Below are 23058 nucleotides of genomic sequence, written 5' to 3'. Positions count from 1 at the left end.
GCATCCAGTTGGAGTCTTAGCCTCTTAGCTAGGTCCTCATCTATACTAATAAAAGGCAAAGCCCTCACTCACTCACTCACTCACTCACTGACTCACTGACTCATCACTAATTCTCCAACTTCCCGTGTGGGTGGAAGGCTGAAATTTGGCAGGTTCATTCCTTACAGCTTCCTTACAAAAGTTGGGCAGGTTTTATATCGAAATTCTACCCGTAATGGTCATAACTGGAAGCAGTTTTTCTCCATTTACTGTAATGGAGATGAGCTTCAACGCCGGGGGGAGTTTCGGGTGACATCATCACGCCTCCACGTAATCACGCAGTACATAGAAAACCAGGAAGACCTCAAAAAAGCGCTCAAGAAAACATGCATTATATAATTGAGAAGGCAGCGAAACAATAAGAAGTGAGCGAGTGACATATACAACCATATTCATGAGTTCTGCTACTTCGGAAACAAAGCACGATGTAAACCTACACTTTAAATTAAGTTCTGAATGTAATTTAGTGCCTGCCCATATAAGGCTGTCCGTCAGCGGCAATCCAATAGCAAACTGCCACGGGTAAATATTCACGGGTGAAGGACTGTGTTTATGGAGAGGAAGATGAGATGGTCAGGGTGGTGTTTGACACAAACTCAGCGAAACTGCGAGAGAAAGTTTTAAGTGCCAGGACTAAGGTAACATTAAATACAGCCACGGACATAGCACGAGATGGCACCAGCACAGCTGGGAACCTTCGATGCATGTACACCGAGTGGCTCACGTGAACTGACGCAGTGCACAGATAAAAGCAACAGTTCCAAAGGCTGAACAAAAACCGAATTACACAATTGAAAAGGCAGCAAAAAATATGAAGCGTCTGATAAGCATATTCATAAATGCAGCTACTGTGGAAACAAAGCACACGGTGGAAAAAGTCAATGCCCCGCTAAAGGAAGACAGTGTAAAAAACCCGTGCATGCAGTGTGTCAGGTCTCAGATAAAGAAGGCGACGAGCTGTTTATTGATGCAGTAAGAAGCGAATCGATGAATGAAACCTGTCATCTTTACAACGATTGACAAACACGGAATGTAACTTGAACACAACACATCCTACAAATACGAACCTGATTGAAAGAAATAATGAGAATCAAATCCTTGATGACAGCAACACTCAGTAACACTCACAAAACAAATACTGTATATTGACAGTCATGTTACGTTATTTTTAAAATGTTCCCTTTTCTTTTCTAGCTTTTTAACACACTACTTCTCCGCTGCGATACGCGGGTATATATATATATATACAGTCATGTGAAAACATTAGGACACCCTTTGAAAGCATGTGGTTTTTTGTAACATTTTTAATAAATGGTTATTTCATCTCCGTTTCAACAATACAGAGAGATTAAAGTAATCCAACTAAACAAAGAAAACTGAGGAAAAGTCTTTTCAAGATCTTCTGTAAATGTCATTCTACAAAAATGCCTATTCTAACTGAGGAAAAAGATAGGACACCCTTGCCCCTAATAGCGAGTGTTACCTCCTTTGGCTGAAATAACTGCAGTGAGACGGTTCTTGTAGCCATCTACCAGTCTTCGACATCGGTCTGAGGAAATTTTACCCCACTCCTCAATGCAGAACTTTTTCAGCTGTGAGATGTTTGAGGGTTTCTTGCACGTACAGCCCTTTTCAAGTCACCCACAGCATCTCAATGGGATTCAAATCTGGACTTTGACTTGGCCATTCCAGGACTCTCCATTTCTTCTTTTTCAGCCAATCTTTGGTTGATTTACTAGTATGTTTTGGGTCATTGTCATGTTGCATGGTCCAGTTCCGCTTCAGCTTTAATTTTCTAACTGATGGTCTCACATGTTCTTCAAGCACCTTCTGATACACAGTAGAATTCATCGTGGATTCTATGATGGTGAGCTGACCAGGTCCTGCTGCAGCAAAGCAGCCCCAAACCATGACACTTCCACCTCCATGCTTCACAGTTGGTATGAGGTTCTTTTCTTGGAATGCTGTGTTTGGTTTACGCCAAACATGTCCTCTGCTGTTGTGTCCAAATAATTCAATTTTGGACTCATCTGTCCAAAGAACATTATTCCAGAAGTCCTGGTCTTTGTCAACTTTATCTCTGGCAAATGTCAGTCTGGCCTCGATGTTTCTCTTGGAAAGCAAAGGTTTCCTCCTTGCACACCTCCCATGCAAGTTAAACTTGTACAGTCTCTTTCTGATTGTAGAGGCATGTACTTCTACATCAACAGTAGCCAGAGCCTGCTGTAGTTCTCGAGATGACACTTTAGGGTTTTTGGAGACCTCTTTTAGCATCTTGCGGTCTGCTCTTGGGGTGAACTTGCTGGGGCGACCAGTCCTGGGCATGTTGGCAGTTGTTTTGAAAGCCCTCCACTTGTAGACTATCTTCCGGACAGTGGAATGGCTGATTTCAAAATCTTTTGAGATCTTTTAAATCCCTTCCCAGACTCATAGGCTGCTACAATCTTTTCTGAAGTCCTCTGACAGCTCTTTTGTTCTCACCATGGTGCTCACTCTCACTTCAACAGTCAGGAGCACACCAAACTAAATGTCTGAGGTTTAAATAGGGCAAGCCTCATTCAACATGCAGAGTAACGATCTACTAATTATGTGCACCTGGTGTGATATACCTGTGTGAGATCTGAGCCAATTTAAGAGGGAATACATGTGAGGGTGTCCTATCTTTTTCCTCCGTTAGAATAGGCATTTTTGTAGAATGACATTTACAGAAGATCTTGAAAAGACTTTTCTTCAGTTTTCTTTGTTTAGTTGGATTACTTTAATCTCTCTGTATTGTTGAAACGGAGATGAAATAACCATTTATTAAAAATGTTACAAAAAACCACATGCTTTCAAAGGGTGTCCTAATGTTTTCACATGACTGTATGTATATATATATATCCCGCTCTACATACTCGAATAATGGATACTTTATTTGCCATCAATGATCGTTTTGGTAAAGCCATACTCAGTGTATTCATTAGATGAACGGTAAAAAAGTAAGAGCGAGGGGAGGATGACTCATTGAGGCATGCAGGCTGTAGTGTTGCGTCAACTCTATCTGAATTCGCGATCACATTTGAAAAATATATCTTTTCAAGTTCTATTTAGTCCATATGTGTCAAACTCAAGGGCGCGGGCCACATCCGGCCGGCGTGTAATTATATCCGCCCGAGATCATTTTATATACTGTATTATTGTTATTAATGGCCCGGGTATATGAAGCGCTGGTAACACAATAAACTACAGATCCCATAATGCAGCGCTTCAGCTGCCTTGCCGAACACTTACTAGAGTTATTGCGCACTGAGTTTGCACGGCGCTTTGGTGACTTTGAAGAACAAAAAAAGTCTGTCTACATGCGGCTCAAACCTTGTGCATGTTTGGTAGCACATATCTGTGTGAGAAGCTCTTCTCAGTGATAAAGACTAACAAAACAGCACACAGGAGTCGCCTCACTGATGAGCACCTGCAATCCATCCTGAGAATCTCCACAACACAGAACCTCACAGCAAACAGAAATGAACTTGTTGCCAAAAAAGATGCCAGGCGTCCAGCTCTAAAATGACATCTGAGCAAAGACAACTGAATGATTTGATTTGTTATTGCACGTAAGAGCGGGAATCAACCGTTTTAACAAACAGCGTATTGCACTGATACTGAAATAGCTGTGTGTGTATATATGTAGATATGTATGTATATGTATATATATGTTTATATATGTGTGTGTGTATGTATGTATGTATATATATATATATATATATATATATATGTATATATATATACAGTATATATATATATGACAACAACACTCATCACTCACAACAGTGACAAAACAATTACATTGACAATCAGGTTACGTTATTTTCAAAATGTTTCCTTTTCTTTTCATTGCTTCTTTAACACACTACTTCTCCGCTGTGAAGCGCGGGTATTTTGCTAGTATTACTATATTATATTCGTTGCTTATATAGGAGTCTTACACTGTGAGATTTATTTCTTTTGTCCCGACACTTGGCATCTCTTGTTAGTAACCAGTATCAGGCTTGAAATCTTGTGCAGCTGCAACTTTTATGAGGGATGAAGGATGCTCGACAGGAAGTCTTGAGCGATGTGGAGTTTTGGTAGCTTTCGTTAATGAGAACAATTGCTCACAAAGGTAAGTGCTTCCGAACATAGACAGTATTCTCGATGCCAACTTACGGATCTGCACATACGAGGGTGGCAGGTAAGCATACAAGCCTGGCACACCAACTTTGTTGTATTTTGCCATCAGAATAAAATCTGACTGCAGTTCATTCAACTCCATTCGGATATTCTCAGGCGCATTCTCAATGTTGTAAGAGAACAGCGCAAAGTCCTGTTCGTGTGAACTGAAATCATGAAAACGCTCACTGAATTCATTAATTAGCAATTCAAGTTGGAAAACAAATCCTCCAAAAATTAAATTTTACTTTACTAAGTTTACTTCAATGTTAATATTGTAAAATAACCCAATATGCAAAAAGCCACCTGACTTACACACTAATTTTACAAACTCGAAATCACAAAAATATGTTAACAACTCACCAACTTCTCACGTCCACTTCAGAGCTTCAGCTGTAGTCTGCACTAACTGTTCGTTACAATACTAGCACAAAATTACATAAAACTAGAGCAAGAAAACGTGAAAATATGCGAGTTATTACTACTCGTGATGGTCAGTTCTGCCCAGTGGCCAGTCTCAGCAGCCCAGCCTGTAGTGTAGCCTGGCAGGGACGGCTCTAGGCTCATGGTGGCCCTGGGCAGAGAAAGGATCAGTGGCCCCTTCGCCCGCCAATATCAATATGGTAACTATCTATCTATCTATCTATCTATCTATCTATCTATCTATCTATCTATCTATCTATCTATCTATCTATCTATCTATCTATCATACACTGTGTGCACAATTATTAGGCAAGTTGTATTTTTGAGGATTAATTTTAATATGGAACAAACACAGTGCTATCAGTCAATCCAAAATGTTAATAAACCTGAAACCTGAATGTTTCACAACGGAAATGTGAGTGTGAACATCATCAGGGGAATACATATGTGCGCACAATTATTAGGCAACTATTAGTGTGCAGATTTATTATGCAACTAAAGGAAAAATGAAAATTTTCCCATCTCACTTGTTTATTTTCATCTGTTATAGTGAGAATAATAAACAAACACCTCAAAATTTACAAATAAACATCTCTGACATTTCAAAATAAATCAATCAATCAATCAATGACCAATATTGCCACCCTTCTTTCCAATAACAGTCATAAGCCTTTCCATTCATGGAGTCTGTCAGTTTCTTGATCTGTTGACGATCAGCTTTTTGTGGAGCAGTGACTACAGCCTCCCAGACACTCTTCAGAGAGGTGGATTGTTTTTCTCCCCCGTAAATCTAGCGTTTAAGAAGTGCCCACAAGTTCTCGATAGGGTTTAGGTCAGATGAGGAAGGGGGGCCATGTCATTATTCCTTCATCTTTAAGGCCTTTACTGGCTGGCCACGAGTGAGAACTTCGATGCAAGTGATGGAGCATTGGCCTGCATAAAATCATGGTCTTCTTCCTGTATCACTGTTTGAAGAAAGTGTCTTCGAAAAACTGGCAGTAGGTTTGGGAGTTGATTTTGAGTTCATCTTCAATGCAAAAAGGTCCAACTAGCTCATCTTTAAAAATACCAGCTCATACCAGTACCCCACCTCCACATTTGAGTGGAGCTCTGTGCCCATTACTGATCCACAGGTCCATCCATCTGGTCCATCAAGAGTCACTCTCATCTCATCGGTCCATAAAACCTTTGAAAAAATCTGTCTTCAGATATTTCTTGGCCCAGTTTTGACGTTTCAACTTATGTTTCTTGTTCAGTGGTGGTTGGGTTTCAGCCCTCCTTACCTTGGCCATGTCTTTGAGCACTGAACACCTTGTACTTCTGGGCACTCCAGGTAGGTTGCAGCTCTGGAATATGAAAGTACTGGAGGATAATGGGTTCCTGGTAGCTTCACGTTTGATTCTTCTCAAATCTTTGGCAGCTAATTTGCGTCTTTTGTTCTCAACACGTTTCTTGCGACCCTGTTGACTATTTGCAACAAAATGTTTGATGGTTCTGTGATCACACACCAATATCTTAGCAATTCCAAAAGTGCTGCATCCCTCTGAAAGACTTTTTACAATTTTTGACTTTTCAGAGTCAGTTAAATCTCTTTTTTGGCCCATTTTGCCTGAGGAAAACTAGCTGCCTAATAATTCTGCACACCTTGATATAGGGTGTTGATCTCCTTAGGCCACACCCTCCCTCATTACACAAATACACATCACCTGACGTGCTGAAATCCAATAAGCATTCAAGTTAATACGGCTTGGAGTTGGAATATACGCATAAAAATGATGATATGGTCAAAATACTCACTTGCCTAATAATTGTGCACACAGTGTATAGTGCCTTTCATATCTATCTATCTATCTATCTATCTATCTATCTATTTATCATATAGTGCCCTTCACATCTATCTATCTATCTATCTATCTATCTATCTATCTATCTATCTATCTATCATATAGTGCCTTTATCTATCTATCTATCTATCTATCGATCGCAGATGGCCACGTCCGTTGCGGACATAGCATAGCCGCCTCATGCTCATGACACGCCTCTATACGCGCGTGTCCGTAACTTGAAAACCAAGTGGCAGCCCATGATATTCTCATTACGGCAGAACATTATAATACTACATATAGCTTGCTGCTCCGACTCGAGCGACATTAGTAAATACAGCGTACTAATTAACAAGAAACACAATGTTTTTGGCCACATTGGCGTCAGCTCTGTCGTTATGTTCTCTTTCTGTTTTATATTCAATATATATTGGCGTGGCGGCCCTGTGCAGGTGCACAGTTTGCACATACCTAAGGCCGTCCCTGCTGCAGCCTAGCAGTTCAGTTGTGACTTTGTGGCTCTTAACTTTGGTCAAGGTTCGTGGCTATACTAGCAGATGACGCTTCCAGTACTGTAATGCCATGGGAAAATGTGCTTTTGTCTGAAGGCAGAAGTAAGAAAAGTCAGTAAGTAACGCCGAAGATGCAGAATGATTCAATCACAAACAGTAGTAATCATTTTGTACAAGTTCAGTGCTAACTAGGATCTGTCATGCGGACCACACAGATTTCTGATGCAGGCCGCGTGTTTGACATGCCTGGCTTAAACAATTTAGGAAAACTTTAATAAATAAATAAATAAAATGGTGTTCTGTGGCTAAGGAAGGGAAAAGTGTGAATGTTAATGTATTGTACAGTAATTGTTGAGAAGGCACTGATGAAGAGGATGTCGCACAGTTGTTTCACGTAGTGAGTCGAGGACTTGAGGACATCTTGTGGACACTGAGGGGAACAGCAATCAAAGTAGAGACAGAAAAGTTTTTAAAGTGTACTGGTGAGATATTGAGAGTTACTGGTAGTTATTAGCTAGTCAGAAAACCATTTAAGCTACTTCATCTTTAAATATATTTATAAATGTATAAATTAAAAGTTTTGTGGAACTTATTAAACCACATTATAACAATTTCAAAGTCCACTTAATCCTGAGCAGGGTTGTGGGGGGCTGAAGCCAATCCCAGCAAGTACAGCGTGCAAGGCAGGAGCAAACACTGGCCAGGGTGCCAGCACAGTATATCGCAGGATTTGGTAAAACCTAAGTAGACAAAAATGAGTAAATTTAGTAAAGTAAACAACAAATAGAAAGTAAAATAAGGGAAGTAAATGGGTGTAATTGAAGGATTTTATTTCAATGCCTATTTACAGAGCAAGTGTCTTGAGGCACTTTACATCATAAAAACACATGAAATACAAAGCGAATTAAAATGGTGGCTCTGAGGCTAGGGATCTGCACTGGCAATCAGAAGGTTGCCAGTTCGAATCTCGTAAATGCCAAAAGGGACTCTAAAAGACAAAAGTCCACAGAAAGCCAAATTACATACAAGAGAATAAGACATTTATGTATAATAGAAGTTAATCAAATTTACTTGCTCAAGTTAAGAAAGCCCCAAATCCTGACTTGAATGTGCCTAAACTCCTGGTGCCCTAAGGCCTAGGGGAGCGAATGCCGCAAATACTGTATGTGCGTATCTACAGGGCCATTTCTGTGAACATTTTAGGTTAATAAAACATGAATTCATTTCAAAGGGGAAGAGCAAAACAAAGTGACAGTTCAAATTGTGCACTATATAAATAAGTGGCGCCCTGCCCGGCGTTTGTTTCCTGCCTTGCGCCCTGTGTTGGCTGGAATTGGCTCCAGCAGACCCCCGTGACCCTATGTTAGGGTATAACGGGTTGGATAATGGATGAGCGCTGCTGACTCGCAGTTAGGAGACCCGTCTGGGTTCGCTTCCCAAGTCCTCCCTGCGTGGAGTCTGCATGTTCTCCCCGTGTCTGCGTGGGTTTCCTCCCACAGTCCAAAGACATGCAGGTGAGGTGCAATGGTGGTCCTAAATTGTGCTCTGTGGTGGGCTGGCACCCTGCCAGGGGTTTGTTTCCTGCCTTGCGCCCTGTGTTGGCTGGGATTGGCTCCAGCAGACCCCCGTGACCCTGTAGTTCGGATATAGCAGGTTGGATAATGGATGGATGGATAAATAAAATGTATTATTATTATTATTATCAAATTCTAACTTTGGGCTCCTTTTAAATTGTTAAACACAAATCACAAGCAATGGAACTTTATCACAATGCGCCCAGGTTATGGAATTAGGTCAGCGTGTAGGCAGTCAGGCCTGGTGGTGAGATGGCGAATGTGACTCAGTCACAGGCTGTGGTTTTAATTGAGGTCAGACTAACAAAAAGCCTCACACGTCCACCTCTGCGTCCAACTTTAAACATCTGGGTGAGAGTTTTCAGGTAACAAAATGAAATATTTATATTGTGCTACTGTTTTTTTTTTTGTTCAGCAACTTTACAGGAAGAAGCCAGGAATGACGCTATCATGTGCCAAATTACCTCAGAACATTTCCAAAAACAGATACCGAGACATTTCACCTTGTAAGTATCTGAAGCCTGTGTAACGAAGTCATGCAAAACCACGAAGGTAACGGTGCCCACGGCCACACTTCTGAATGTGCTTTACTTTTGTAGATGATGCAACACGGGTTATACTGAAAGGTGAAGATGACTACATCAATGCAAACTTCATTAATGTAAGTACTGTGCCTGTTTACTGGGTTGCAAGCGCTCCTGTCACGCAAAGTTCTGGACTAAGATTTCAGTTTTTATCAAGTTACGGGTATAAAAAGAAAGCCAGTAGCGTTAGTTTAGGGAGTGTGCTAAATTATATGGAAGACTGGTGTAGCGGCTGGTGAGTAAGGCAGGATCAAGCAACGGGTCGAACGCGTACAGAAAGAAATCTCTCAGTCCAGAAGTTCGTGTTAAAATATTTAGTGAAAATGCAACACATACAATCCACACAAGAATAAAGAAAAAAGATTGTTACACATGTAGAATAAACGGCAAAAAAACTGGAAAACATGTTTCTTCTGTAAACTTTGCTTTTCTTGTCAAACTTCAGTTGTTTCTTTACCTAAAGATGCTTTACGTCACCCTCAGTGCGCTCAAAACGTGCGCCGCTGCTCGTTCGATAAAGCACGTTAACTTTCATACTATTGGGCACTTGAGGCAAAACCGCGTGCCCTCCATGCCTTACACGGGACAAGGCGGGTCAATAACTGAAGCTAATCTACAGTCAGAGGGGCGAGAAATAACTAGAATATGCCAATTCAGTTTAACTCGTGGGGGCTGTAAGAGCCTCCCTTAAACTCTGCACTAAAATGTAGGCAAATATTAATAACAAGCAACTGGGAATGGTGTTTTGTTGTCTTCACCAGCTAAAAGTGAGCAGTCCAGTCTGATAGGGAAAATGACATTAAATAGAGAGTAGCAGCCTGGAGAAATGCCCCATGAACTTCGGTTATGCAAAGCCTTATGAAGTCTACAAGTATGGAAATGTAACTGGTCACACTTGGCAGATTTAATCCCACCAGTTAGCCTAAACATGCTTGTGTTTTGGGGCGCAGCAGGAATGCTGGGATATTGTGCAAGCTGCACACAGACATGGTCAGGATGTAAAATAAAGACCAGGGCCGTGGAGCTGTGTGGCAGCGCTGCTAACTGCTGTGTCAGTGACAAACGCAAAAGTAGTAGAGCGCCTGAATTCTCAAGGGTCTGTTGTTTGTAGGGTTGTTACTGTCACTTACCCACAATGCAGTGCAATTCTTATTTGGATTCGACACATCGCCGCTCTCGCCACATTATATAACACGATACTCTGTACAGTCCAGCACTGTGACTGAGCGAGCCTCACCTCAATACGTTGGTCTTCCTGCCCTGACAAATCTCAGACTCGTTTACTGCACCCATCCCATCTGCAATTAACAAGTCCGTTCTACTGTGCCATTGAGTTTAGAAGGAATATAATACTGGAAGTACAAAAATATTACAATCACAGAATTGAATAACGCAATAAACTCTACGTCAGCATGATTAGCGTGTCGAGCTCTCGTACCTCATCCATTGCAGCCCTAAACTAAAAGTCGCTTCATTCTGCTCCACGGTTTATGCTTGCGTTTTAAAAGACTTCGTGGAAATTCAGCACATTCGATCCACACAAGAATGACGAAAAAAGATTGTGACACGCAGTCCAGGATTTACGTATAAGCTACACAAGTTATAGCTTAGGGCCCCCAAAACAAATCCTATTTGGCACTTACATAGACTGTCTGGACTTACAAAGGGCCCCATGTCTCAAATATCAAGTCCAAATCCGGCCCTGGTTACACATGTAGAATAAAAGGCACAAAAACTGGAAAACATGTCTCTTCTGTAAACTTGTCAAACTTCGGTTGTTTCTATACTTAAAGATGCTTCACATCGCCCTCAGTACGCTCGAAACGTACGCCGCTGCTTGTTCAATAAAGCACATTAACTTTCTTACTATTGGGCAAAACTGCGTGCCCTCCATGCCTTACACGGGACAAGGCAGGTCACTAACTGAGGCTAATCTATGGTCAGAGGGGCGAGAAATAATTCGAGTATACCAATTTAATTTAACTTGTGGGGGCTGTAAGAGCCTCCCTTAAACTATGCACTAAAATGTAGGCAAATATTAATAACAAGCAACTGGGAATGGTGTTTTGTTGTCTTCACCAGCTAAAAGTGAGCAGTCTGATAGGGAAAATGACATTAAACAGAGAGAGAAATGCCCCATGATCTTCAGTTACCTGCATGATTGGTTTAAAGCCGCTGATCAGGCACAATAAAACTAAACTTTAGGAGTAGCAGCACGACCTGCAGGGTGGCTAAGAAACGATTCACACGTGTAATATTGATAAAGTGCTCATATTAAAACATCAAGTTTTAAAAATACTTGCACATACGGCAACACTGCACACCCAGAAGCGAGCAATGCTAGGCCACAGAAGTCTGCATTTATAGGTGCAGTGCAGACGTTTAATCAACAGTGAGAACGGGAAAAGAAAGGAAGAAGACAAGACGTCCATTATAGGATGTCAGTTGTTAGTCATAAATTCAGCCGCGTTACTGACAGCTGTGTGGTGATTCAGAGATGCAGTTACAAATATTCATCTTCATTCTGTAAACCTTTTGCAGAACATCTCAACATGATTTTTGATAATGCCCTCAGATTTGATAATCAGATTAACTCCATTGTTACGGCCTGTTTCTGTCAGCTCAGGGTACCTTCCAAAGTCGAGCCTTTTCTCAGCTTGACTATTGCAACTCACTCTGCACCGGAGTAAGTCAGTCATCCCTCGTCCGACTTGGAACACAGCGGCCAGGCGTCTAACAGGCACACAAAAACAGAATCACATCACGCCAGTCGTAGCTCCTCTCCACTGGCTTCCTGTTTGCTACGGGATTGAGTTTCAAATTTTAGGGTTTGTTTTCAAGTTTCTGAATGCTTTAGCCCCCTCTTATCGTACTCGCCTCTTAATCACTGAGGTCCCCTGACCACAATTTACTAATGACGTCAAATGAGGAATCAAAAGTCTGCTACCCATGAACCACTTGAGGGCACTACTGCTCTTTCCAAATATTAATGACTTTAAATATAAACCTTATAAACGCTAAGGGTTGCTGTTGCCCTGTTAACCCCAACAGACAGTTGCTCTGGACACCAAATACAAGTCCCAAGAAGTATTTTACTGCTTTTTCTTCTTAGCGACAGTGCCTTAAGCACCACAACCACAATAATCATACAGAGGTAAATACTCAAAATGAACAAAATTCTCTCCTCCACATCTCCCAGCAAACTCTGTCTTCTACCTTCCAACTCCGGCTTGCTTGCTGGGTTTACAGCAGTCCTTTTTATAGTCCTTGACCCGGAAGTGCTTCTGTCCTTCCATCCTTGTGAGTACTTCCGGGATATGGATGAGGCATTGCTCCTCCGGTCCTTTCATAGCTCCTCCCGGCAGCACCCACGGTACCCAACAGGGCTGAGAAACTGAACTCCTGCGGGAATCCGGGGCACCACTACACTCCAGGGGGGCTGCCATCTAGTGTTCTGGGAGAGGCAGTGTCCAAAAATAAGCTGCCATCCCCCATCCTTCCATCCTTTGGGCATCCTGACCGGCTGTCCATCACAGCCTGTGGTACAATCTGAGCAGGTCGGACTTCATCTGACTGTCGCCTATTAATTGACAGCAGTAGCAAACCAGTATTTTATATGTTTGTCTTTATTGATTTTTGGAGCTTCTGTGAAATTTGAATTACCCCTTAGGGACAAATAAAGCATTTTCTATCTTTGTATAGATCTGTCTATCATATATTGTTAGCATCTATCTATCTATCTATCTATCTATCTATCTATCTATCTATCTATCTATCTATCTATCTATCTATCTATCTATCTATCTATCATATAGTGCCTTTCATATCTATCTATCTATCTATCTATCTATCTATCTATCTATCTATCTATCTATCTATCTATCATATAGTGCCTTTCATATCTATCTATCTATCTATCTATCATATAGTGCCTTTCATATCTATCTATCTATCTATCTATCTATCATATAGTGCCTTTCACATTATCTATCTATCTATCTATCTATCTATCTCTCTATCTATCTATCTCTTTTTCTCTCACTCAGGTAAATTAAGGAAAATGTTGAGCATCACATGACAAGAACAGGAGTGGGTAGCAAACTGTCAGCTTTGATTCGAATAGGGGGAATTCGTGTTTCACTAATATGCTGGAATTCTATAAGAAAGCAACAATGGCAGACAATAAGAAATGTTTAAAACGTAACACTTAAGTGCTTAATATTTGTAAAATGATAAAATTTTGCATTTCAAAGAAGTTCGCCGTATTCTTTTGTTTCTTTTCAGATGGAGATCCCTTCTTCCAGCACAATTAATCGGTACATCGCCTGTCAAGGTCCCTTACCCAACACATGTCAAGATTTCTGGCAGATGACGTGGGAGCAGGGCTCATCTATGGTGGTAATGTTGACCACTCAAGTTGAACGAGGCCGGGTATGTTGAAATGTTTGGAATAAAACCTGCTTACAGCTCATCCTGGAAAAAAATGTCAGCACACTGAAACAGCAGCATTTATTTCTATGGCACATTTTTAGACAAGACATGTGGCTTAAAGTGCTTTACAATTAGTCAAAGAAAAACCTGCAAAAAAAAGAAAGTTGGAAATAAGTATGTGAATGAATAAATTCTGTACTAAAAATAGTAAATAAGAATAAAGCAATACATACAACGGTAAATTAAAAAGGTAAAAGCAATATAAAAATGAAGCAGTAACCGCAACAGATAGAAGCTGATGCAGTACAACACGTTTGCAGTGTCTTATGGGTAGTTCACACACACTCAGCACAGTGCTCTGCTCTTAGTCTAGTTGATGCCAAAGTCAAATGAACGTCGCCCCTACACTGTGGGATGGCACCACTGAATGTGCTGTGGTGAGATTTGTTTGGGGCAGAGGGAGTTTAAACCTGCTAAAATTCACTGAAGGATGTTGTTTGGGCAGACCAGCACATTGTTTGGGGTTCTGTTCTGTGTGGACTTTATGGTAACCCACGTCATTCTGCAGTGTGGCCTGTGCAGATCCATAGCTGACACCCAAATGTGCAGCAACAGTGGGCTGTCGGTCTTCTCTGATGAAGGCATTTGCCATGTTGACACTTATTCTCCTCTCTTTAAACCTTACTACCCATTCCTTGTAGTTTTTACTGTTGCACTCAGCCAACACCCTTTGGTGAATTTCTGCACTTTTCATTCCCTCTGCCCAAAGAAATCTCAGCACAGCGCCTTGTTCAACAATGGTGTGATCCCGCAGTGGAGCCATCCATGTTTGTTTTATGTTGGCTTCAACTAAACTGATGGCTACACTGCGCGTACTCGTATTACCCTGGCCTGCGCCACCACCAGCTACTCAATGCATCATGATGCTCGATCATTGATGGACTAAAAGCCAGAAGTCTACATGACCATCATCATCATCATCATCAAGTCCTTCTGTGAGAACCCTAAATACACAGAGGACTGTTTCATTTATGGTAGGTAGAATGCCCAGAGAGGACTGGGTGGTCTCATGGTCTGGAATCCCTACAGATTTTATTTTTTCTCCAGCCGTCTGAAGTTTTTTTTTTTGTTTTTTCTGTCCTCTGTGGCCATCAGACTTTACTCTTATTCTGTGTTAAGTAATGTTGACTTATTTTCTTTTCTTACTGTGTCTTCTATTTTTCTATTCTTCATTATGTAAAGCACTTTGAGCTACTTTTGTATGAAAATGTGATATATAAATAAAAGTTGTTGTTGTAGTACCCATGAGCCATCGCAAACGTGTTGGCTTGAGTCGGCTCTCATCCGTTGCGGTTACTACGTAATTTTCAAATTGCCTATACTTTTTGATTTACCCTCATGCTTAATAATACAGATACTCAAATAATAGATAAAGTAGAGTCCTTAATTATAGATTAGTTTTAAGCCTCTTGTGATTATAATACCTTTGATGCTGTGGTCAGATGGCAAGGGAGGACAAAATAAATAAATAAAAAAACCAAAACTCCAGCAGCTGAGGAGGTTTCTGAGGCAAAAGACCAGCCAGCCGTCACTGGGCATTCTAGGTGACTGAAAGGTGCTCAAGTAGCTCTTAGTCTTATTCTGTACGCCTCCTTCTAGAAGATTCACCGAGGTGGGTCTCATTGATAGTGGGAGCGTCCACGTCCACTCCAGCATCACAGGGTCAGCTGGCACAAAACACCACCACAGAAAAGTAGAGATTAATAACGACTGCAAACCCATTAGTGGTACATATGTAATCTGTAAGAACTGCAGCTATGGAAATGGCAAATTTAAAACGGTGTTTCTTAGGAGTCCATTTAAGTTGTTCATCGGTATTAGCCTGGCGTATTTTTTGTGGTATTAAAGATACATTTGATCAAATTTGTCTTTGCACAGCAGCATTTATCCAGTTTATCTTTTTTCATTTTGTAAGGGATGAGAAGCCATTGTGTTCATCTCTTTGTGTTTTGTCTTTAAACCTGTAGGTCATTTATTACCCATTTCTCACCCCCTTAGGTGAAGTGCCATCAATACTGGCCAAACTTATCAGGAAGTGTATCCTATGGAAATTATCAGATAACTTGTCTATCTGAAGATGGGAATTCAGCCTTCCAATTAAGGGAAATGACACTTGAGAGCCTAGAGGTACAATTTACATAATAAACTCTTTTAAATACATACTATGACATGTGTGCATATATATATTGTAATAAGTTGAGACTTGAGGCGTGAAAAGGTTTGGGGCAGCCACCCGTTTAATTCGGTTTCCTGGCTGCAAACGTACTTGAGACATCATAGTCAAGTTTACACAACAGAGTCCAAAACAGAACTGCCTGCCAGAGCAAAGGCAGTGGGCTTTATAGTACAGAGGGCGGAAGTGATGTCGCCCTCTGGGCGAGCTGAAGTGACATCATCCTTGCGGCCGGAACCGAAGTGATGTGTCCTTCCTGGAAATGGCGGCTCCTGGTGGGATTTCCCGGGTAAGACCTGTAGAGAACTCAGAAAGAGCGTCAGCGTACCCCGCTCCCCGCTGGGCAGATGTATAATCAGTATTTTCTAAGCCCTTCAGCTGCCCCCCATGCACACGTGTGTGACAATATATATATATGTGTGTGTGTAAAAACTGAAAATAAAGGACATTTCAGAATATTACAAATGGGCCAGCTGATGTTCGGATGTTCTGTAGCAATTAAAGTAAATGAGGCCTTTTAAACAATTTGCACAGGTGTCCCAACTTGTGTGGATTACTTCAAACCCCTCTGTCTATCTTCAAGCAGAGTTTATTTTCCAGTTTTTGCAAACCTAAACTTTAAATTTAAACCTCTGGCAGTTTGCTGCTTGCTTTTCATCATTTTAGGTAATTCATTGCATTTCAAATTAATACATTTGAAGAAAAACTGTTGAACTCACGGTTGTCAAACTCTGGTCCTGGAGGGCCGCAGTGGCGGCAGGTTTTCATTCTGACCATCTTCTTCATTAGTGACCAGTTTGTGTTGCTAATTAACTTCTTTTTCTTTAGTTTTCATTAACGTGACTCCGACCCCTTACTTGTCTCTTTTTTTCCTCAATTAGCAGGTAAACAATAATGAGACACAAAACAAGCCGCCACATGACCAGCTCACCTGTGCCCATCACATAACATCTGAAAGTAAAGAAAGGTGATGGTTGTCGGTCAGGTTGATCTCTCAGCTCACCAAAACATCTTGACGTTGTTCTTAGAAAAAACAGAAAAATCAACAGTTTTGGAAATGTCTGCTGTGGCAGAATGAGAGCAGCAAGAAGCTGTGGAATTAAATAACGAGATTAATTAACAGCAGGAATTGGCTTCTCATTAAGAGATTGGTTGGAGTTTGAAATCCCAATTTAGATGGTCATCTGTCGGCTCGTTTCACATCTCATTTCTGTTTGGCTGTCATTTAATGAAGAAAGGAATCAATTCAGAGGACTGAATCCTTAAAAACAAGGCTATTAAAATGAAGGGAAAAGAAGTTAATGAGCAGTGAAAACATGTCACTGATCAGGAAAAAGGGTTAGAATGAAAACCTGCAGCCACTGCGGCCCTCCAGGCCCGGAGTTCGACACCCCTGGTTTAACTGATACCACCTAACGTTACATGTGACTTTCGAGAATTTATTGGGTTGTTTTGTCCATTCTTGGAGTGTTAATATAACTTGGTTCTTTTGTCATCTGTAGCCTATGCTACAGTCTTTACTTCAGCTCAGCTTCCTGTGTTTCTTTTCTTTTAGGTTTAATCCAACAATCTTTGGTTTTATAGTATTAGCATTAACATCAGAGTTACGACAATGTGTTTGAAAAATCGACAGCACTTCACTTCTTTATGAGTATGCTGAAAACGCCAGGCTTGCATCTTTTGTCATTTTCTAACCCACTTAATCCTGAACAGGGTCTCTGCTGGAGTCCATCCCATCTAGCAAAGGGCACCAGGCAGGAACAAATCCTGGACAGGGTGCCAACTGACATATTTTTCTGGATTGAATTATGTTTTGCTTCCTTTATTTATTTATTTTTTTTCCTCAAAATGTTTTGCAGTTAATCCATAAGCCCTTTTCAAATAGGATTAGTTTACACGAGGAGGTAGGAGAAAGTAATCTCATCAGAGGGCCTCTAATTTTAGTCCTGGCCAGATCTCTCAAGTGATGTGATTTCTCTGATATGTCGATTTGCGCAGTACTCGGCTTACCTCAGGTAATTCTTATGGACGTTTTATAGACGGTGAACATCTCCCATCTCTTTATTGAGAAGCGAACGCACAGTTCGTAAAAAGTTACTGAGGTGAGCGATCCAGATGGGACTAAAAATGCAGCATTCCTCCTGTAAGAATTACTTGACCCAATACTGTGGTGTAAAATTAGTCCTGTTAAAATGAGGGGTTTAGAGTAACCATAACTCTTAGAACGTAATAATGCTGGATTTTTATTTGCTTTGAATTAGGGTTTCAATGTGGCGTTTTTGCAAATGAACCGTGATTTCAAGAAGCACTTATTCCGTTTGCAGTGTGAATGACTTAAACTTTTTTACGTAACGTTTCTTGTATTCAACAGCAAAATGAAAGTCGCCAGCTAACGCAGATACAGTACGTGGCCTGGCCTGATCACGGTGTTCCTGACGACTCGAGTTATTTTCTCGACTTTGTGAGCTTGGTTCGCAAAAAGAGAGCTGAGAGAGATGAACCGGTTATTGTTCATTGCAGGTACGATTGTTTCTTTTCACAATACTAGTGTAAAGGGAGGTGATTTGCGTGTTGTATGGCAGCGGTGTTGTCCATTGAAGTACATTTAAATCTGTCAAGTTGTGCAGCATGTAAAATCAGCTTTTCATCTGTAATTTGTTCAGATTTTATTTTATATGGAATACACTATTATCAAAATAAACTCACTACAACTTCCAGTAACTTTTTAAACTGGGAGACCAACATGTCTATAAATAATAGTTTGAGTGACCATGAGGTTAGTTAAATCTTTACAGAAGAATGGAGAGAGAAGAAGCAGAGAGCCTCCTACGCCAGACTTCAAAGACCACCAGTGAAGCTTTTGAGCGGCTCTGAGGCGAGAGTTCACTTTGGTTAATCGGAGATCCCCAGAGTGTCTGCCCTTGGGCTCTTTTACTTTTTTGATTTGTATTGATGATGTTGATTCTGATATTGTTGGTAAACTTGTGAAGTTTGAAGAAGACATTAACATTGAAGAAATGACAGACACTGAAGGAGCAGCAGAAAATTTCAAAAAGACGTGAACAACCTGTGAAACTGAGCAAACCCTTAGCAGATGTCGTCTAATGTGGGAAAGCGTTCAACCCCAACTCAGCCGAATGCTAAATGCAAGGACTAAAAAATGTAGAGAAGTGTATAAAGACCACTTTTATGAAGGAGGAAACCTCTGAAAATGAATTTGGTGTTTATGTTGACAAGTCCATCATCCAGACAATGTGCAGAAGCAATTAGAAAGGCAAATAAACTATGCTGTTATGAATCAATGGACACTATAATTAGTGTTGATGTGTTAGTGAAAAATGTGTCTGAAATTCAGTGTGCAGCTCTGGCCACCATGCTTACGAAAGATGACCGCAGGTTTGAGCGAGAGAATGGAATTGGGAGATGACAACGTTCAGAATTCAAGTAGGCGTCATAACCGGGGAAACTACATTGAAATAAAGAAAGATCAGGCTGTGTCGCCAGAATGGTGGTCAAAGAGCAGAGCAGTAAATTGGAAGCCAAAAACATAACATGTAATCAGAGCCAAACAAAAAGTGAAAAGTAATTCGTAGCAAGAGGGGAGAAAACCAGTAACTCTGAAATGACCAGTCAGAAAGACGCTGACGATAATTTATTGGTAAGTCCAAATCATGGACATGGAGGAAGTGTAAGATACTGCCCTTTATGTCAATGTGGTAATGGCGTCACACACTCCTGGTCGTCAAGCCTAGCACCAGCACTGCAGCCGTCAGCAAAACAATCCCAGAATGGCGGCACCCATAACAAAAAAAATCGGGCATGCTCTCCCCGAGACTTTCTTATATACTCAGATATGGGGATGGATATTTGAGGAGTAAACCGCAAGACGAGGATTATATTTTTATATTATGTACATGAGAGAACCATCAACAACAAATGAAATCAAATTAATAATATATTGAACAAATTATTATAAAAGTAAAGTCGAATAAATCTGACTTTGGAGCTGCATGGATAAAAAAGTACCACTTCCAGTTAGCGGAAATAACCCAAAAGTTGATAGAAATCTACGTTTTGTACCTCATACTTGTATGCAAAATTTGGTTGACGAAAGTGAAAGTGTACTCAAGTTTACACACACAGACGCACAGACGTAATTCCAAAAATAGTCGATTCCTTAGCCTTCAAAGCCTAATGAACTCTAACGTAAATAATTTTTAAAGGGCAAGGCAAAAATATATGTATATATATATATATAGATATATATATATATATATAGATATATACTGTATATGAGAAAAATTCTGTGCCTGTTCATGAAACGCGCTACCAAAAAGACATAGCAGCACATGAAACTGGGCATAGGAATGCAGCTAAGTGCATCCTGGGAAGAAAGGGCTTGTCTGACTCGACCTGGCAAAGAGAATTAAACCTGTTCAGGCTTCCACATCTTAAAAATTCTCAAAGCTGACGTCGCTCAAAGCTGCTTGTAATCGAATTGTCATTATTTTCATTTCTCCCCACCCCCACCCCCCTTGCAGTGCTGGAATTGGTCGAACTGGAGTCCTCATCACCATGGAAACAGCAATGTGTTTGATTGAATGTAATCAGCCGGTGTATCCGTTGGATATCGTGAGAAAAATGAGGGATCAAAGAGCAATGATGATCCAGACACCAGTGAGTATCGATGTGCTTTCGAACTACGCAAACGTTTTTAATATCCTGAAAACGTGCGACTGCACTTGAGAGTCAGAATGGCCATGCGTTCTTTTCTTATTTGATACAATGAAGCTTCTCCTCAGAAGGTGATTGCTAAAAGATTGTTTCTTCATGGATTATTTTTAAGGGTGTAGTTTAAAAAAAAATATTTATTTTAATTTGAAATAATGCCATCTATTTGTAGCTGCTAATACAGCCCAATTGACAGCATTTGAGAGAAGAACCCTTCCCAGATATCTGATCACATTTTGTTTCAGATTTAGAATTTTAAATAGATTTAATTTTGAATTTTGTCCTTATTCATCCAACGCCATTTCACACGAAAAAGAAAATGCTGAGAATTTTCCGCAGCACAGCCTTCATTTGCTTGAGCGGTGTATTCAGAGAGCATTCAGACTCCTTCACTTTTTCCACACTTCATTTTATTGTAGATTTCATTTTAAATTGATAGGTTTGCTGTTTTTACCCTTTTCTTGCCACCGTGTCATCTCTTGTGCTGCAGATCCACTGGTCCCCATCCTTTATGTTGCCACAGTATTGTCACCTGTACTGTAGATAGATAGATACTTTATTAATCCCACATTCCCATACTCCAGCAGCAGCACACTGATAAAGAACAATATTAAATTAAAGAGTGATAACAATGCAGGTATAACAGACAATAACTTTGTATAAAATTAACGTTTACCCCCCGAGTCACATAGTGTGGGGTCTCCTCAGTCTGTCAGTGGAGCAGGATGGTGACAGCAGTCTGTCGCTGAAGCTGCTCCTCTGTCTGGAGATGATCCTGTTCAGTGGATTCTCCATGATTGGCAGGAGTCTGCTCAGCGCCCGTCGCTCTGCCACGGATGTCAAACTGTCCAGCTCCGTGCCTACAATAGAGCCTGCCTTCCTCACCAGTTTGTCCAGGCGTGAGGCGTCCCTCTTCTTTATGCTGCCTCCCCAGCACACCACCGAGTAGAAGAGGGCGCTCGCCACAACCGTCTGATAGAACATTTGCAGCATCTTATTGCAGATGTTGAAGGACGCCAGCCTTCTAATAAAGGATAGTCGGCTCTGTTCTGTCTTGCACAGATCATCAGTATTGGCAGTCCAGTCCAGTTTATCATCCAGCTGCACTCCCAGGTATTTATAGGTCTGCACCCTCTGCACAGTCACCTCTGATGATCACGGGGTCCATGAGGGGCCTGGTCCTCCTAAAACCCACCACCAGCTCCTTGGTCTTGCTGGTGTTCAGGTGTAGGTGGTTTGAGTTGCACCATTTAACAAAGTCCTTGATTAGGTTCCTGTACTCCTCCTCCTGCCCACTCCTGATGCAGCCCACCATAGCAGTGGTGTCTGTGAACTTTTGCGTGTGGCAGGACTCCGAGTTGTATTGGAAGTCCGATGTATGTTGGCTGAACAGGACCGGAGAAAGTCCAGTCCCGTGCGGCGCTCCTGTGCTGCTGACCACAATGTCAGACCTGCAGTTCCTGAGATGCACATACTGAGGTCCGTCTGTAAGATAGTCCATGATCCATGGCACCAGGTGTGAGTCTACTCCCATCTCTGTCAGCTTGTCCCTAAGGAGCAGAGGTTAGATGGTGTTGAAGATGTGTGACAGGAGGGCTGAGGCCAATGACAATAAACCGGTTAGTTGTACCCAGAATGCTCGCTGCTCTTTGTGTTGCACGCCAATCAGGTTTGCGGCCCCCCCACTGCACAGAGAGAGAGAGGCTTGTCATTAGCAGAGGGAGTTGTGATGTCATTGCGATGAGTGCATTGATTTTTGTGTGTCTTCTCTCCTTTAGAGTCAATACAAGTTTGTTTGTGAAGCTATCCTGAAAGTCTACGAAGAAGGACTGGTTCAGCCTTTAAAGACGACACTGTACAAGTAACCCCAAGGACAAACTCCTTTACTGTATATAAAAGTCTGTATATTATCAAGATACTTGTTTGCTTCATAGCTGAAGTGATTTACTTGTGGCGTTCAGAAGCCATCATTGATTCATACAAGGCTCTGCGGAAAAGCGTCTTGAGAGAGAGGAGACGATCTGTAGAGTGGAGCTGGGACTTAAAAAGACAAATTAGCACTCTTGCACTTTATGTTTAAAAAAAGAAAAAAAAAACAAAAAAAAAGGATTATAAAAGGTAATTGTGTTTGGAAAAAAAAAAAAGATTTAAATATTGTTCTGCTTCTTTTTAAAATAACAGGTACTTTAGGGATTTGTGGGTTCTGGGTATAGACATATTTTGCTGTAGTGCCATAAATTAGAAGCTAACGTTCTCCAGTATTCCTCATTCAGGTGTAATTTGCCCACAAAAGACCAAGCAAAACAAAACTGTTAAAACGTCGTGTGACTAACCAAACTCGAAAGAAGTGCGTTCTTTTGGCGGCGACGTTGGAAAATTGTGGTTTAAAAATTTCATACCAAGTAATGACGTCTGGGACAGTAGCTAAGGCGAGGTCACGTCGGTGTCACTTTGCAGTTGCTTGGAGTGTCTTGGCCGGATGGTACGCCATTTTGTACAGAGGACACACGTCACTGCATGTCG

At 41.1% G+C, this 23058-nt stretch overlaps 1 protein-coding gene across 3 annotated transcripts in view; it reads left to right on the top strand.

Annotated features, from left to right (window-relative positions):
• The window catches only part of ptpn4a (protein tyrosine phosphatase non-receptor type 4a), a 225661-nt gene extending 202839 nt beyond the window's left edge, over positions 1–22822 (top strand). For all 3 annotated transcript variants that reach the window (XM_039755289.1, XM_039755290.1, XM_039755288.1), the window contains 7 exons: positions 8972–9062; positions 9156–9217; positions 13425–13571; positions 15630–15758; positions 18176–18324; positions 20346–20481; positions 22314–22822. In XM_039755289.1, the coding sequence (XP_039611223.1) occupies positions 8972–9062; positions 9156–9217; positions 13425–13571; positions 15630–15758; positions 18176–18324; positions 20346–20481; positions 22314–22400 (801 nt within the window). In that variant the 3' untranslated portion in view covers positions 22401–22822. The remainder of the gene's footprint in view (positions 1–8971; positions 9063–9155; positions 9218–13424; positions 13572–15629; positions 15759–18175; positions 18325–20345; positions 20482–22313) is intronic.
• The last annotated feature ends 236 nt before the right edge of the window (positions 22823–23058 follow it).

The sequence above is a fragment of the Polypterus senegalus genome, chromosome 6, assembly GCF_016835505.1.
Source record: "Polypterus senegalus isolate Bchr_013 chromosome 6, ASM1683550v1, whole genome shotgun sequence".
Lineage (NCBI taxonomy): Eukaryota > Metazoa > Chordata > Cladistia > Polypteriformes > Polypteridae > Polypterus > Polypterus senegalus.
Note: the sequence above shows the minus strand (reverse complement) of the source record. Positions and strands in the feature narration are given on the sequence as shown.